Below are 13,453 nucleotides of genomic sequence, written 5' to 3' on the forward strand. Positions count from 1 at the left end.
GCAATCTGTTTGGATCCGTATTTTCCATTGACTTCCATTACATTAAAAAAAAAAAAAGATCAAAACGGATGCGTTTTTTCCCCTTTTTTTAGCATACACAAAAACATAGTCCATCATGTTTTGTGTACGTTAAATGTAACAATTTAAAAACTGATATCTTAAACGGACTGCAAAAACACAGTGTGAACCCGGCCTTAGTAAATTGTGTTTGGTCTATTACAGCAAATAGGACTATGCAACGGTATACATCAGCTTACCATTTTGCTGGCATCTGGGAGGCAGAATTTGGTGTGAACTCGCTGTAGGCCTTGTTCACACACTGTAGGATAGGTGAACATTCCAGACAGCAGCCGTTCTGTGACACGGCCATGTCACAGAACGGCCGCTGTCTGCGATGTTCACCTGGCCGGTACTGCAGTAACGGCCAGATGAACATCACCTAATTTTAACCCCTTAACAACATCGGGCGTAATTATACGCCCCCGCAGGGTGGGCTTTAACGCAAATGGGCCTATACTTACGCCCGATGTTTCCCCGATCGCTGTGTGTTCACACACAGCGGTCGGGGAAGATGGCCTGCTATAATGTATAGCAGGCCATCTCTGCTCGTCGGCACGGGGGGTGATTAACCCCTCCCGTGCCGACGATCGCTGCTATATGCTGATCAATACAGATCAGCATATAGCAGCTAAAAACAGCTTTCCGGGTCATCGGTGACCCGGTGACCCGGAAAGCAATGGCGATTGGTGCTGTCCGAGATAGCACCAATCGCCATTAGCGTACTGGGGAAAGATGGCGCCGATGCCAACCCCACGATCGCCGTGATAGGCCGGCCAGTAACGGCCGGCCCATCATGGCGATCAAACTGTCAAAAAACTGTTTTATCGGATTCTGCACCCCTCAGCTAGGTAGCTGAGGGGTGCAGAACAGGTGTGTGTGGTGCAGGTGTACCATACTCACCTGATCTGGGCGTCCGGAGCGACGATCTGCGGTCCGCGCCGTCCTCGCGTCTTCTTCGCTTCACTTCCGGGTTCGGTCGTCCAGTGTCGGAAATCTTCGGAAACGTTTGGGTTCTCGGGTTCGGCGAGTCTCGGCAATCTCCGGCAGCGTCACTCTACTGTCCCCTAGCGGCTGATCAGTGAATATCATTGACTGATCAGTTGCTTTGGGTTAAAAAGATTATTTATTTATTTTTTCCCAATTTTTTTTTTTTCTTTTTCTGCGCCCTAACGCCGATGAGTGCTGATCAGCATCGCACGTAAGTGCGCCGCTGATCAGCAACTCCTCCTTTTTGGCGTAGGGGCGTTTTTCCCCCCATATCCTACCGCCACTGTCTGCTGATAAGTACCGCACATAAGTGCGGCATTTATCAGCAGCTCCTTTCTTGGCCAAGGGATATTTTTTCTTACTGTCAAAAAAACACGTAAAAAACACTACACTACACTACATGGAATAAAGTTTTACACTACACCACTACACATTTACATACCCCATATACCAATCCCCGTATAAAGATGGCCCCCAGGGTGTTTTCGGTGTTGGACGCATACGCTATTATTGCCTCCGACACCGAAACAGCCAGTGATGATGAATGGGGGGATCCTTCTTTCCTCCATTCATCCTCATCATCCTCATCATCCAGTGACGTGTCTGGGGGGTAGCGTAGCGTATGCTGCCCCCCAGACACGTCTTTTCCGCCAGTACCGTCCCAATAAGAGATCACGGTATGGCATGAAATTCTACAAACTCTGTGAGAGTACCTCAGGGTACACTTACAGATTTAGGGTACGTGCACACTGCGGAATGGCGAAGGATAACCCTTTGTGCATTCCGCAGCTGGCACCCGCCGGCGGACTGATGCAGGCGTGCGTCTCCACCCGTGTCATAGACTCCATTCTATGCACGGGCAGATTCCGTCGTCCGTCCAAAGAATGAACACAAGCATATAATGTAAGTGTGACACGAGCGGAGACGCGCACCTGCATCAGTCCTTCGCCATTCCGCAGTGTGCACGTACCCTTAGAGTGTATGAAGGAAGGGACACCCGAATCCAGCCCCCAGATGCCCCCCCCCCCATCCTCCGAGTTAGTGGGGAGATCGTTCGGGAACTGATCTTCCCACTGCTGGATAAAGGTCACCACCTGTACGGGGATAACTTTTATACCAGCACCCCCTCTTCCGGTCCCTCACTGCCCGAGGTACTGTAGCTTGCGGCACGATCCGAACATATCAGAAGCAGTAATAAAGCCCTAATATTTAGCAGCCATGGAGCGGACCCAGCGCTTCTGGATATGAAGGACCCCGTATCGCACCAGGGCAACATTCTCCAGGTGACGCCCCCCACACTGGAAAACAGGAGACCCCAGAAGAAGTGCAGAGTGTGGCGTAACAGGGGGATCAGGAAGGAAGCCATTTTCCAGTGTGACACCTGTCCTGATCACCCCGGCCTCTGCATACTGGATCGCTTCAAGGCGTACCACACGTCATCGGAGTTCTACATTATCTAAATTCTGTCCCTTATTCCTATTTCAGGGGTCACGCTGATCTGGGGATTGTTCTAATTGCCATTATGGAGTCAGGAAGGAATTTTCCCCCTGTGATGAGGCTACTGTCGTCTGCGAGGGTTTTTTGCCTTACTCTGGATCAACACAGGTTGAATTTGATGGACACCTATCATTTTCAACCTTATAAACTAATAATTGGCCTAATACCCCCAAATAAATTAATAATTGTCCCTTTTCCCCAGCTAAATAGGTATGGCCGCCATTCCCATTAGAGGATACCATGATGCAATTACAAAGCCTCTGTGCGGCCAGGACAGTAGAAACCCCCCACAAGTGACCCCATTCTGGAAACTACACCCCATAAGGAATCTAACGAGGGGGGCAGTGGGAATATGGCCCCCTGGTGACGGCCACATTTGGGCCGTGAAAATGAAAAAAATTTATTTTTTATTTTCATAGCACATGTTCCACTTATGTGCCCGTCACCAGTAGGGTCCATATGCTCACTGTAGCCCTTGTTGGATTCCTTATGGGGTGTAGTTTCCATAATGGGGTCACTTGTGGGGGGTTTCTACTGTCCTGGCAGCACAGGAGCTTTTTAATTGCGACATGGCCTCCATCCTCCATTCCAGCCTCTAAATGGCGCTCTGTCCCTTTGGTGGCTTGCCCTCTGGGCATATGGCTCATTATATCCACATGTGGGGTATTTTTGTACTCAGGGGAAATTACCCTACATGTTTTGTGTTCACTTTCTTTTTTAACCCCTTGTGGAAAAGGAAAAAATCAAGGCTAGACCTGTTTGATTCATTTTTACACTAAATCATTGATCTTGTCTTGATTTTTTCATTTTCACAAGGGGTTAAAAGATAAAAAAAAACACTAAATGTGTAGAGCAATTTCCCCTGAGTACGGAAATACCCCACATGTGGACATAAAGCACCATGCGGTTGCAGGGTAAGCCTCCAAAGGGAAGGAGCGCCATTTGGCTTTTTGAGGCTGGATTTGGCTGGAATGGATTTCGAGGGGCCATGTTGCATTTAAAAGGCCCCTGTGTTGCCAAGACAGTTGAACCCCCCCACAAGTGACCCCATTATGGAAACTACACCCCTCAAGGAATGTAACAAGGGGTGTAGTGAGAATATGGACCCCACTGGTGACGGGCACAAATGTGGAACAATATGGCGTGAAAATGAAATATTACATTTTTTACACTATAATGTTGGTTTAGCCTTAAATTTTTCATTTTCACAAGGGGTTAAAAGAGAAAAAAACACACAAAATGTGTAGAGCAATTCCCCCTAAGTCCGTAAATACCCCACATGTGGACATAAAGCACCATGTGGGCGCAGGGCAAGCCTCCGAAGGGAAAGAGCGCCATTTGGATTTTGCAGGCTGGATGTGGCCAGAATGGATGATGAATGCCCTGTCGCATTTACAGAGCCCTCGTGCTGCCAAAACACTGGAAACCCCCCACAAGTGACCCCATTCTGGAAACTACACCCCTCAAGGAATCTAACAAGGGGTGCAATGAGGATATGGACCCCTTGATGACGGCCACATTTGTGCCGTGAAAGTGAAAAAATGAAATTTTTCCCTTTCACGTCACATTGTTCCACATTTGTGCCCGTCACCAGTGGGGTCCATATGCTCACTGAACCCCTTGTTAGATTCCTTGAGGGGTGTAGTTTCCAGAATGGGGTCATTTGTGGGGGGTTTCCAGTATTTTGGCAGCACGAGGGCTCTGTAAATGCGACATGACCCTTGAAATCCATTCCAGTAAAATCCAGCTTGCAAAGGCCAATTGGCGCTCCTTCCCTTTGGAGGCTCGTCCTGCGCCCGCTTGGCACTTTATGTCCACATGTGGGGTATTTCTGTACTCGGGAGAAACTGCGCTACATGTTTGGTGTTTTTTTTATCTTTTATTCCCTTGTAAAAATGAAAAATGAAGGCTAGAACAACATTTTTTACACCACCTTGTTCTGAAAATCTGTGAAGCACCTGTGGGGTCCAGATGCTCACCGCACCCCTTGTTACATTCCTTGAGGGGTGTAGTTTTCTAAATGGTGTCCCTTTAGGGGTGTTTTTTAGGTTTTGGTACCCCAGAGCCTCTGCCAACCTGAAGTGGTACAGTCAAAAATGACCAAATATAACGGAGGCGTTGAAATTCACTAGGCGCTCCCTTATATCTGAGGCTTGTGGTTGCGTCAAATAGCGCAATAGGGCCACATATGGGGTATTTCTATAAACTGCAGAAACGGGGCAATAAATATTGGGGTGCATTTCTCTGGTAATAGGTTTATCATTATGAAAGATATTGGATTACAATAAAATCTCTGCACAGAAAATAAAAATTTTCAAATTTCTTACACACTTCGCTTTTATTTCTGTGACTCCCCTAAAGGGTTAAAAAACTTTCTGGATGTGCTTTTGCAGAGTTTGGGGGGTGCAGTTTCTGAAATAGGGGTGCTTTGTGGGGCTTTCTAACATACAGGCCCCTCAAATACACTTTAAACCTGAACAGGTCCCTAAAAATATCTGATTTAGAAATTTTACAGAAAATTTGGAAAATTGCTGCTAATGTTTTAAGCTTCCTATTGTCTAAAAAAAATGAAATATAGTTTAATAAATGCCGCCAACATAAAGTAGACATTTTGCTAATGCTATTTAATATATAATGTATGTGGCATAAACATTTTCTGTATAAGCAGAAAGGTTTCAAAGTTGGAAAAATGCATTTTTTCCCAATTTTTCACATTATTTTGGTGTTTTTCATAAAGATTTGTTATGAGTATCGACTCCATTTTACCAGAAATGTAAAGTACAATATGTCACGAGAAAACAGTCTCAGAATCAGCCGGATAGGTAAAAGCATCCCGAAGTTATTAATGAATAAAGTGACACTGGTCATATTCATAAAATTTGTCTCTGTCCTTAAGGCGATTTCAGGCTCTGTCCTTAAGGGGTTAATTGGAATATGAGTGCAGTCGGGTGTGCCTGCGTTCCAATTAACCATAGCAGACAATGTAGAGTATGGCCGGAGCCGCACTTTACATTGTCTGTACAGTCAATTTCATGCGGCCAATGAATATCGGACGCACAAAATTGACGTGTCAGTTTTCAGTGCAGCCGCATGGAATCCCGACCAGAGTGTATAGTATACCGAGTGTATATAAACTCCAGGCCGGGATTCCATAGAACACAATGTCATTTGACACTTTCAATATTTAGCAGCCGGTGTTGCAAACTGCAACAACAGTGGTTATTTACTGAAAAAAATACAGTGTGTGAACACAGCCTTTAAAGGGGTCCTCCCATCCCAAACATGTACAGCATACCCTCAGCATATGCCATAATGCCACAGGCTCTATCTATGTTTTCCTTGCAGTCCTAGGCTGGCATCCAACTTCTCCAGCTGCCGGGAGTCAAATGCCAAGCGTTCAGGTCAGGAGAACGATGCCAAACAGTTCAACGAGTCCCCTCAACACTGGGATGGTGGGGGCTCCATCATTACATGTGTATCGGGGTGCAGGGATGGTGGGGGGGTCCCATCATTACATGTGTATCGGGGTGCAGGGATGGTGGGGGGGTCCCATCATTACATGTGTATCGGGGTGCAGGGATGGTGGGGGGGCTCCATCATTACATGTGTATCGGGGTGCAGGGATGGTGGGGGGCTCCATTATTACATGTGTATCGGGGTGCAGGGATGGTGGGGGGGCTCCATCATTACATGTGTATTGGGGTGCAGGGATGGTGGGGGGGCTCCATCATTACATGTGTATTGGGGTGCAGGGATGGTGGGGGGCTCCATCATTACATGTGTAAGAGTTCGTCGAGTCCCCTCAACCCTTCTCCGGAGTAAACACTGATGAAATCTAAACTTGTAGACGTGTATGGACAACGTGTCAGAGATTTATATGGATGACAGTAGCACTTTATATGACTGAGATACCGACCCCCGGGTTACCCATAGCAACCAATCACAGGGCAGCTTTTATAGTTCAGGGAGAAAGGAAAATGGAAACTAGGGGCAACAGACAGGAGGGGCAACAGACAGTAGGGGCATTTCCCTCTCAAATGTTACAGCCCATCCACAGGCTTTGCACACAGAGGTCTTAGGACGAGGGTCTCTTGGCAGTGGGCCATATCCCACATATCTCCAGAGGATTTACCTCCACCTCCCGCAGCTGCAATTAGCTCGGACAGGGCTTGTGGCCATTGGTACAGAGTCTAGAAATTTACAGCATATCCTTAGGTTTGAGATGGGATATCCTTCTCCATCAGTAAGTTACCCCCTGTGCTGCCAAGGTCCATAGAGAATGAATGGAGTGGTGGCTGGGCATTCTCTGCCCTCTCTGCTTAGTCTGGGGTACTTTTTGGGAATCGGATAGTGCCAGGAGTTAGATCCCCACCTTATCCTGTTGCTAGGACATATGTTAATATCCCTTATGTTGTCCATAGCAACCTATCACAGCCTGGCTGTCAGGTTTCAGTAACAGAAACAATAGCTGGGCTGTAAATGGTTGCTAGGGGCAACAGACTTTTCCTTTCAGTTTCCTCTGTGACCCGATAACTTTATTGACAGCTGACAATCCCCTCACACAGATCCTCCAGGTGGGATCAGAGGTCGCGGTGGCTGCGGGACAGTGAGGGGCCCCTGAGGAGGCTGGCGCTGGGAGTGTTAGCGCTCTCGGGGGCCCCAGGGGCCTGGCGTGTCCCCTCAGTGATTGGTGACAGCCCCGGGAGCCAGCCGCACCGGTCCGTCCACCTCGGCTCCCTCCCCGGCCGGCCCTCCCTCCTCCCCGCCATTCCCGCCTCCTCTCCTCCTCTCGGGGCTGCTCCCCCTCCTTCCCAATCTTCACACAACACACAAGGAAGGAGCCAGAGCCCGGACCCGGAGCCGCCCGTCCTCCTGTGCACTCACCCCGGACACCTCGCCTCCCCGACAGCCGGAGCCATGAGCTGGGGCACGGAGCTGTGGGTAAGTGTGCGGCCCGGTGGGGGGCGCCGTCCTGCGGGGGCTCTTTGTTTCCCGGGCGGGTGTGAAGGTGATTTGGAGGTCCGGAGCGGTGCGGGGCCAGGTGCGGCCGCTCCCGAGAGCCGCATGCCGACTCCCCGTACACACAGGCGGTTTCCTCTGTTTGGCTGCGTTATCCCTGCGGTTCCCTCGTGCATGTAGATGAGGCGTGCGGTAGTTTCGGTAATGACCGGAGGGGCCATTGTAGTATCGGAGCCGTGCTGAGCGGCATTGTGTGGAGAGGCGCAGGGTGTGCACACAGCCAGGTGAGGGGCGTCTTTTGTCTGCTGCCAGACGGATCACACCCTTCCTTTCATCTGCTCCCCGGCTGCTCGGTGTCTGTCACTCTTCTCCCTCACCACACACGGGTTATGGGGGGCAGCGGACGACCCCTTTGTCATAGACACAAGTCTGACCAGACAAGAGGAATGGCTGCAGTGATAGGTCCTGATCCATCACTAGTGTGGGGGTGCAGGGGGCTCCATTATTACTATGGGGGTGCAGGGGGCTCCATTATTACTATGGGGGTGCAGGGGGCTCCATTATTACTATGGGGGTGCAGGGAGGCTCCATCATTACTATGGGGGTGCAGGGATGTGGGGAGGCTCCATCATTACATGTGTATCTGGGTGGGGGGTTCAATCGTGTGTATTGGGGTGCAGGGATGGTGGGGGTCTCCTTCGGTGCTTGTACTGGGGTGCAGTGATGGGGGTCTCCTTCAGTGCGTGTGATGGTGGGGGTCTCCTTCAGTGCGTGTGATGGTGGGGGTCTCCTTCAGTGCGTGTGATGGTGGGGGTCTCCTTCAGTGCGTGTGATGGTGGGGGTCTCCTTCAGTGCTGGTGTTAGGGTGCAGGGATCGTGGGGGTCTCCATTATTACATGTTTATGGGGGTGCAGGGATGGCGGGGGTCTCCATTATTACGTGTGTATGGGGGTGCAGGGATGGTGGGGGTCTCCATTGTTACATGTGTATGGGGGTGCAGGGATGGCGGGGGTCTCCATTATTACATGTGTATGGGAGTGCAGGGATGGTGGTGGGCTCTATCATTAAATGTGTATCGGGGTGCAGGGATGGTGGGGGGCTCCATCATTACATGTGTATCAGGGTGGGTGGGAGGGCTCCATTATTGTGTGTATTGGAGTTCAGGCATGGTTGGGGTCTCCTTCAGTACCTGTATTGGGGTGCAGGGATGGTGGGAGTCTCATTCAGTGTTCGTATTGGGGTGCCGGGGTGGTGGTGGGGCTCCATTATTACATGTGTTGGGGTGCAGGGGGCTTCATAATTGTGAGTATATTGGGGTATTTGTCAGTGTTCAGACAATGCGGAGTGTGAACAGGAGACGATACATCATGTAATTACTTTATAATGCATCTACTGCCGTCCTTTGCTCTACCAGCTCAGCTATCGAAGACTTCCCACTATAGTGTACCTGGTTACTGGCCGCATCTTATACTGTAATGCGTCCTTTGCTCTACCAGCTCAGCTATCGAAGACTTCCCACTATAGTGTACCTGGTTACTGGCCGCATCACATACTATAATGCATCCTTTGCTCTTCCAGCTCAGCTATCGAAGACTTCCCACTATAGTGTACCTGGTTACTGGCCGCATCACATACTATAATGCATCCTTTGCTCTTCCAGCTCAGCTATCGAAGACTTCCCACTATAGTGTACCTGGTTACTGGCCGCATCACATACTATAATGCATCCTTTGCTCTTCCAGCTCAGCTATCGAAGACTTCCCACTATAATGTACCTGGGTACAGGCCGAGTCACATACTGTAATGCGTCCTTTGCTCTACCAGCTCAGCTATCGAAGACTTCCCACTATAATGTACCTGGGTACTGGCCGCGTCACATACTACCTGCAAACTCACTGACTGGATCAGGTTCCTCCAATAGAGAAGCATTCATGGAAACTGCGGTGTATTATAACCCCCCTTTCGGGGCCTCCATGTGCCAAGTGGAGGGTGATCTCAGGTGCCCTTGGTGTCAATGAGAACTGTCATGGCCTGTGTGTACAGTCCTGGGGCCCTCAAGGTGTTCAGATAAAGGGAGATACAGAATTCTAACTATATATTGCATCTTATAAATGTCAAAGCACAAGGCACAACTGTCAAGAACATTACTCTATATACTAAAGCAACCCCCCATAACCATTGCAAAACTACAACTCCCAGCATGCATTGGCAGCTCTTGGTACCATCTAATGCAGCATTACTGGACCTATGACTCTGCTGCTTGTTGTAACGCTATATTTCCCATTCCTCAGTCCTAATGTTCTTCTGGGCTCGCTGAAAGTTGCAGTTTCACCACATTGACCATTGTTGTAGACAGTGGGGGAGATTTATCAAACTGGTGTAAAGTGAAACTCGCTCAGTTGCCCCTGGCAACCAATCAGATTCCCTCTTTTATTCCTCACAGACTTTTTGGAAAATCAAAGGTGGAATCTGATTGGTTGCTAGGGGCTACTGAGCCAGTTTCACTTTACACCATTTTTGGTAAATCTCCCCCAGTGTGTATAGCGTCATAACAACAAGACAGACGGGTAGTTGGATAATACTAAGGTTATGTAGGTTATATGACTGAGGAAAGATGGCTTTCAGTATTCTGGGCTCCTCTATCTGATCACTCGTGCTGTACAGAGAGTGACAGCTAAGTGAAGGCTCTATAGGTCTCCCGACAGGACAGGAGAGCTCTGCGTAATGCACATGAATGGCCCTCCTCATTGACACTTGTGACAGCAGTGACAACCCCTTCCCCAGGATTCTAAACATAAGGTATGTTTATACTGCTCTGTATAGGGTTGTCAGCACTTTTGAGGGCTCAACACTGCTGACAGACTCTCTAACCAGCCTAAGGTGAGAGATACACACTATAATGGCTGAGCTAAACTCTCGGCACAACTGGAGATACAATGTAGTGGATCGTGATCAGTGTGCAAAGTAACACACTGCTTCAGGTATGATTACATATATTTAATAGACAATGATTAGAAAGTGCAAGTTATGGTAGGTGATAATCCCTTGTGTAGACCCTTAAGTATAGATACTTCTTACCATACTGTAGCATGACATGAAGTATAATCTATGAAGACGCTTGGTCAGACCACATGTGGAGGGGATTGGGGATGTCTGTAAGACAAAAGGAAATGAGTCTTCTGCTCATTCACTGATTTATACCAGATATTTGTTACTTTTGATGTTATATGTCATTTGTGACACGTGAAAAGCCAGAAGTAGGTAGAAAAGAGTAAAAAATGATAAAGGAAGAGCATATACTCCTTGGTGCTGGATCCACTTCTGGCTTCTGTTGTCGGCCCATTGGCCACGGCGTGTTATTTTGGCTTCAACCACATGCCCCATTTGCCATTTTGGATCCGGACCTCTTGTCTTATTACATGACATGACTTTCTGCAGCTTCTGCCATTGTTGTTGAGATAAACAAAGCTTAGTTTCATCTTCTGCAGGTATGTTATTATCTCCATAGGGAAAGTGGTAGCAAAGTGACAGTGTTGCCATGTATCACAGGTAGATAGTCAGACCTGGGCAGCACCCGTTCATGGCATCTTGTGTAGAGGACTCTTTAAGCAATGCCAAGGTTAACCAGAGAGGCTGACAGATTGTGCTGTTCCTGCTAAGCTTTCCGTGTGCCTTTACACAGAGAGCTTTCTGACAGATTTTTGAAGCCAAAGCCAGGAATGGATTTGTAAAGAGCAGAAATCTCAGTCTTTCCTTTATGACCTGTTCTCTGCTTATAGTCTGTTCCTGGCTTAGGCTTTAAAAATCTGTCAGATAAATCTGTGTAAAGGCACCCTAAGGTTGCATTCACACGTTCAGTGATTTTCCCGGTCCATGATTGTGGTCCGGCAGCTACCTCCGTGATCCGTGCAAAACAGTCCGTTTTGCATCCGTTTTGTATCCGTGTCCGTTTTTTTCACGGATCTGTCTTACAGCATTTTAAATGACATTGATTACATCACATCCGTGTTTTTCACGGATGAACACGGATGTCACATCCGTGTACATCCGTGAAAAACACGGATCTCATTGATTTCTATGGGGAATCCTTTCCGTGCATCCGTTCCGAGTAATGACATGTCCTATTTTTTAACGGAACGGATCACGGATTCGTGAAATCACGGAACATCTAAATAGCCCCATATAAAGCAATAGGCTGTAAAATTGTCCGTGCGCACGGATCCGTGAGCACGGACAACTTCCCGGAACGTGTGAATGCAGCCTTAGGGTCTTGCTGTTTTGAAATAATTTTCAAGTCCCATATTTTTCATATCGTAATGTAGTAAGTTAGTAGAGGGTTAATGGATGGTATTCACCATGTGTGACTGCACGTGGAGTTACTGCTCTTATATTATGGGACTGTAGGCACTCTGTAGCTGTATGATTTTGTTTAGGTTATATTCCCCACACGAGTTATTAATAGTATATACCATAAAAAGACTATAGCTGCCTCAACTTCCTGGTAGTAATTTTTTTATTTTATTTTTATCACAGTTAATCCTTATAGTTGTAAATTTGAGTTGAGCTTTGGGTGGCGTTTATTTGTTTTTTGGTTACTGTATCTCTAGAGGCTGAGCAGGAAATCCTGTATTTGGGGACACCATCCTCATTGTTAGGAGTCGGTAAGATTCACGGACAATTCCAGTCTGATCTCAGCTGGAACATCTTGTGCTTGCACGGTGTCTTCCCAGGATATATGGAATCTGTTCTTGTTTAAATCTATATCCAGATCCCGATGGTTGTGTATAATATAGTGTCTTGTGCTGTAAATTACTGGATGACAGGTTCCATGATGAACCCATTACAGCTTTGGATAGTTCACCATAAATCTTCACATACGAATCTTCCTGTGATTTATTATATCATTTTTTGTTGTGTGGATAGTGTTGGCCTTTTTTTTTTTTTTCCCTTATACTTTTATTTTTTTTCATGATTAAAACCGTGTGCACAGAAAAGTCCTCAGCTACCTGTCCATTATCTCGGAGGATCCAGCAATTGAGTAATACTACTTGGGCAGATTCTCCCAGGCAGTTTTCCTGTAGTGAAACCCAGATGTGGCTGCCATGGATCATGGGTAGGCTCACACTGTATTTTGGCATTATATTTGGGGTAGATGTCTATCAGGCCCATTGACCTACCAATAGAATACTGATGTCTTCTTGCCAGTATAATGTTGACTTTTGTCTGTATACCTTATTTTTACAATCGTATTGGACTGCATGGTTGATATGCTTGTTCTATTCTCCTGTGTGGGAAAAAAGTTAGGCAAACTATACAACCACAGTGGAAGCAAATTGTAGATATTCACATTGGATGAATACGGTGTGAACCCCAACCCTTGCCAAAATTGCAGGCACTTGACCCTTACAAGACTTCCTTGTGCTTTGTGTTCTAGCTCCTACTGACAGACACATGTGCCATATTACAATGGATGACTGCCCACCTGGGTAAAGGAAACAGCATATTGCTTTGTATAGAAGACCTAATGTCCTGTATACAGAACAAATAGAGTAGCGCCAATGACCTGCTGACAGGTAGCTTTGTCAGGTAGCTTGATGATGTTGACATGTCTGGGGGAGGGGGAGATCATCTAGTAGTTATTTTCCATACCCTGATCTAGCGTTTATTGTTTAAAGGGGTTCTTCAAGAATTATGAATCTATTGATGCTTTCGTTCTCTGCCATGTATTATATGTTTATGATGTGACTCTATGTATGAAATGACAACGCTTTTTCTAGCTCTTTGATGCTTTTTTTGTACATGAAAACGTTAAGTGTTTTTCCAACAAGAAGTTTTGTCAAAACTGTCAATACAGTGATGAAAGCGAAACCTCTCTAGTATTTCTGTGGATTCAGATTGAATACATTTCACAACGTAAAAGCTCTCGCCTCTGCTATACAGAACATAATTT

At 47.1% G+C, this 13,453-nt stretch overlaps 1 protein-coding gene and 1 long non-coding RNA gene across 3 annotated transcripts in view; one reads left to right on the forward strand and one right to left on the reverse strand.

Annotated features, from left to right (window-relative positions):
* The window catches only part of LOC138790118 (uncharacterized), a 33,421-nt gene extending 26,425 nt beyond the window's left edge, over positions 1-6,996 (reverse strand). The window contains exon 1 of the long non-coding RNA XR_011362843.1: positions 6,917-6,996. This is a non-coding gene — a long non-coding RNA (uncharacterized lncRNA). The remainder of the gene's footprint in view (positions 1-6,916) is intronic.
* Positions 6,997-7,109: 113 nt separating this feature from the next.
* The window catches only part of FNBP1L (formin binding protein 1 like), a 103,403-nt gene continuing 97,059 nt past the window's right edge, over positions 7,110-13,453 (forward strand). For both annotated transcript variants that reach the window (XM_069967703.1, XM_069967702.1), the window contains exon 1: positions 7,110-7,485. In XM_069967703.1, coding sequence (XP_069823804.1) covers positions 7,462-7,485 — 24 coding nt within the window. In that variant the 5' untranslated portion in view covers positions 7,110-7,461. The remainder of the gene's footprint in view (positions 7,486-13,453) is intronic.

This window comes from Dendropsophus ebraccatus, chromosome 4 (genome assembly GCF_027789765.1).
Source record: "Dendropsophus ebraccatus isolate aDenEbr1 chromosome 4, aDenEbr1.pat, whole genome shotgun sequence".
Taxonomy (NCBI): domain Eukaryota; kingdom Metazoa; phylum Chordata; class Amphibia; order Anura; family Hylidae; genus Dendropsophus; species Dendropsophus ebraccatus.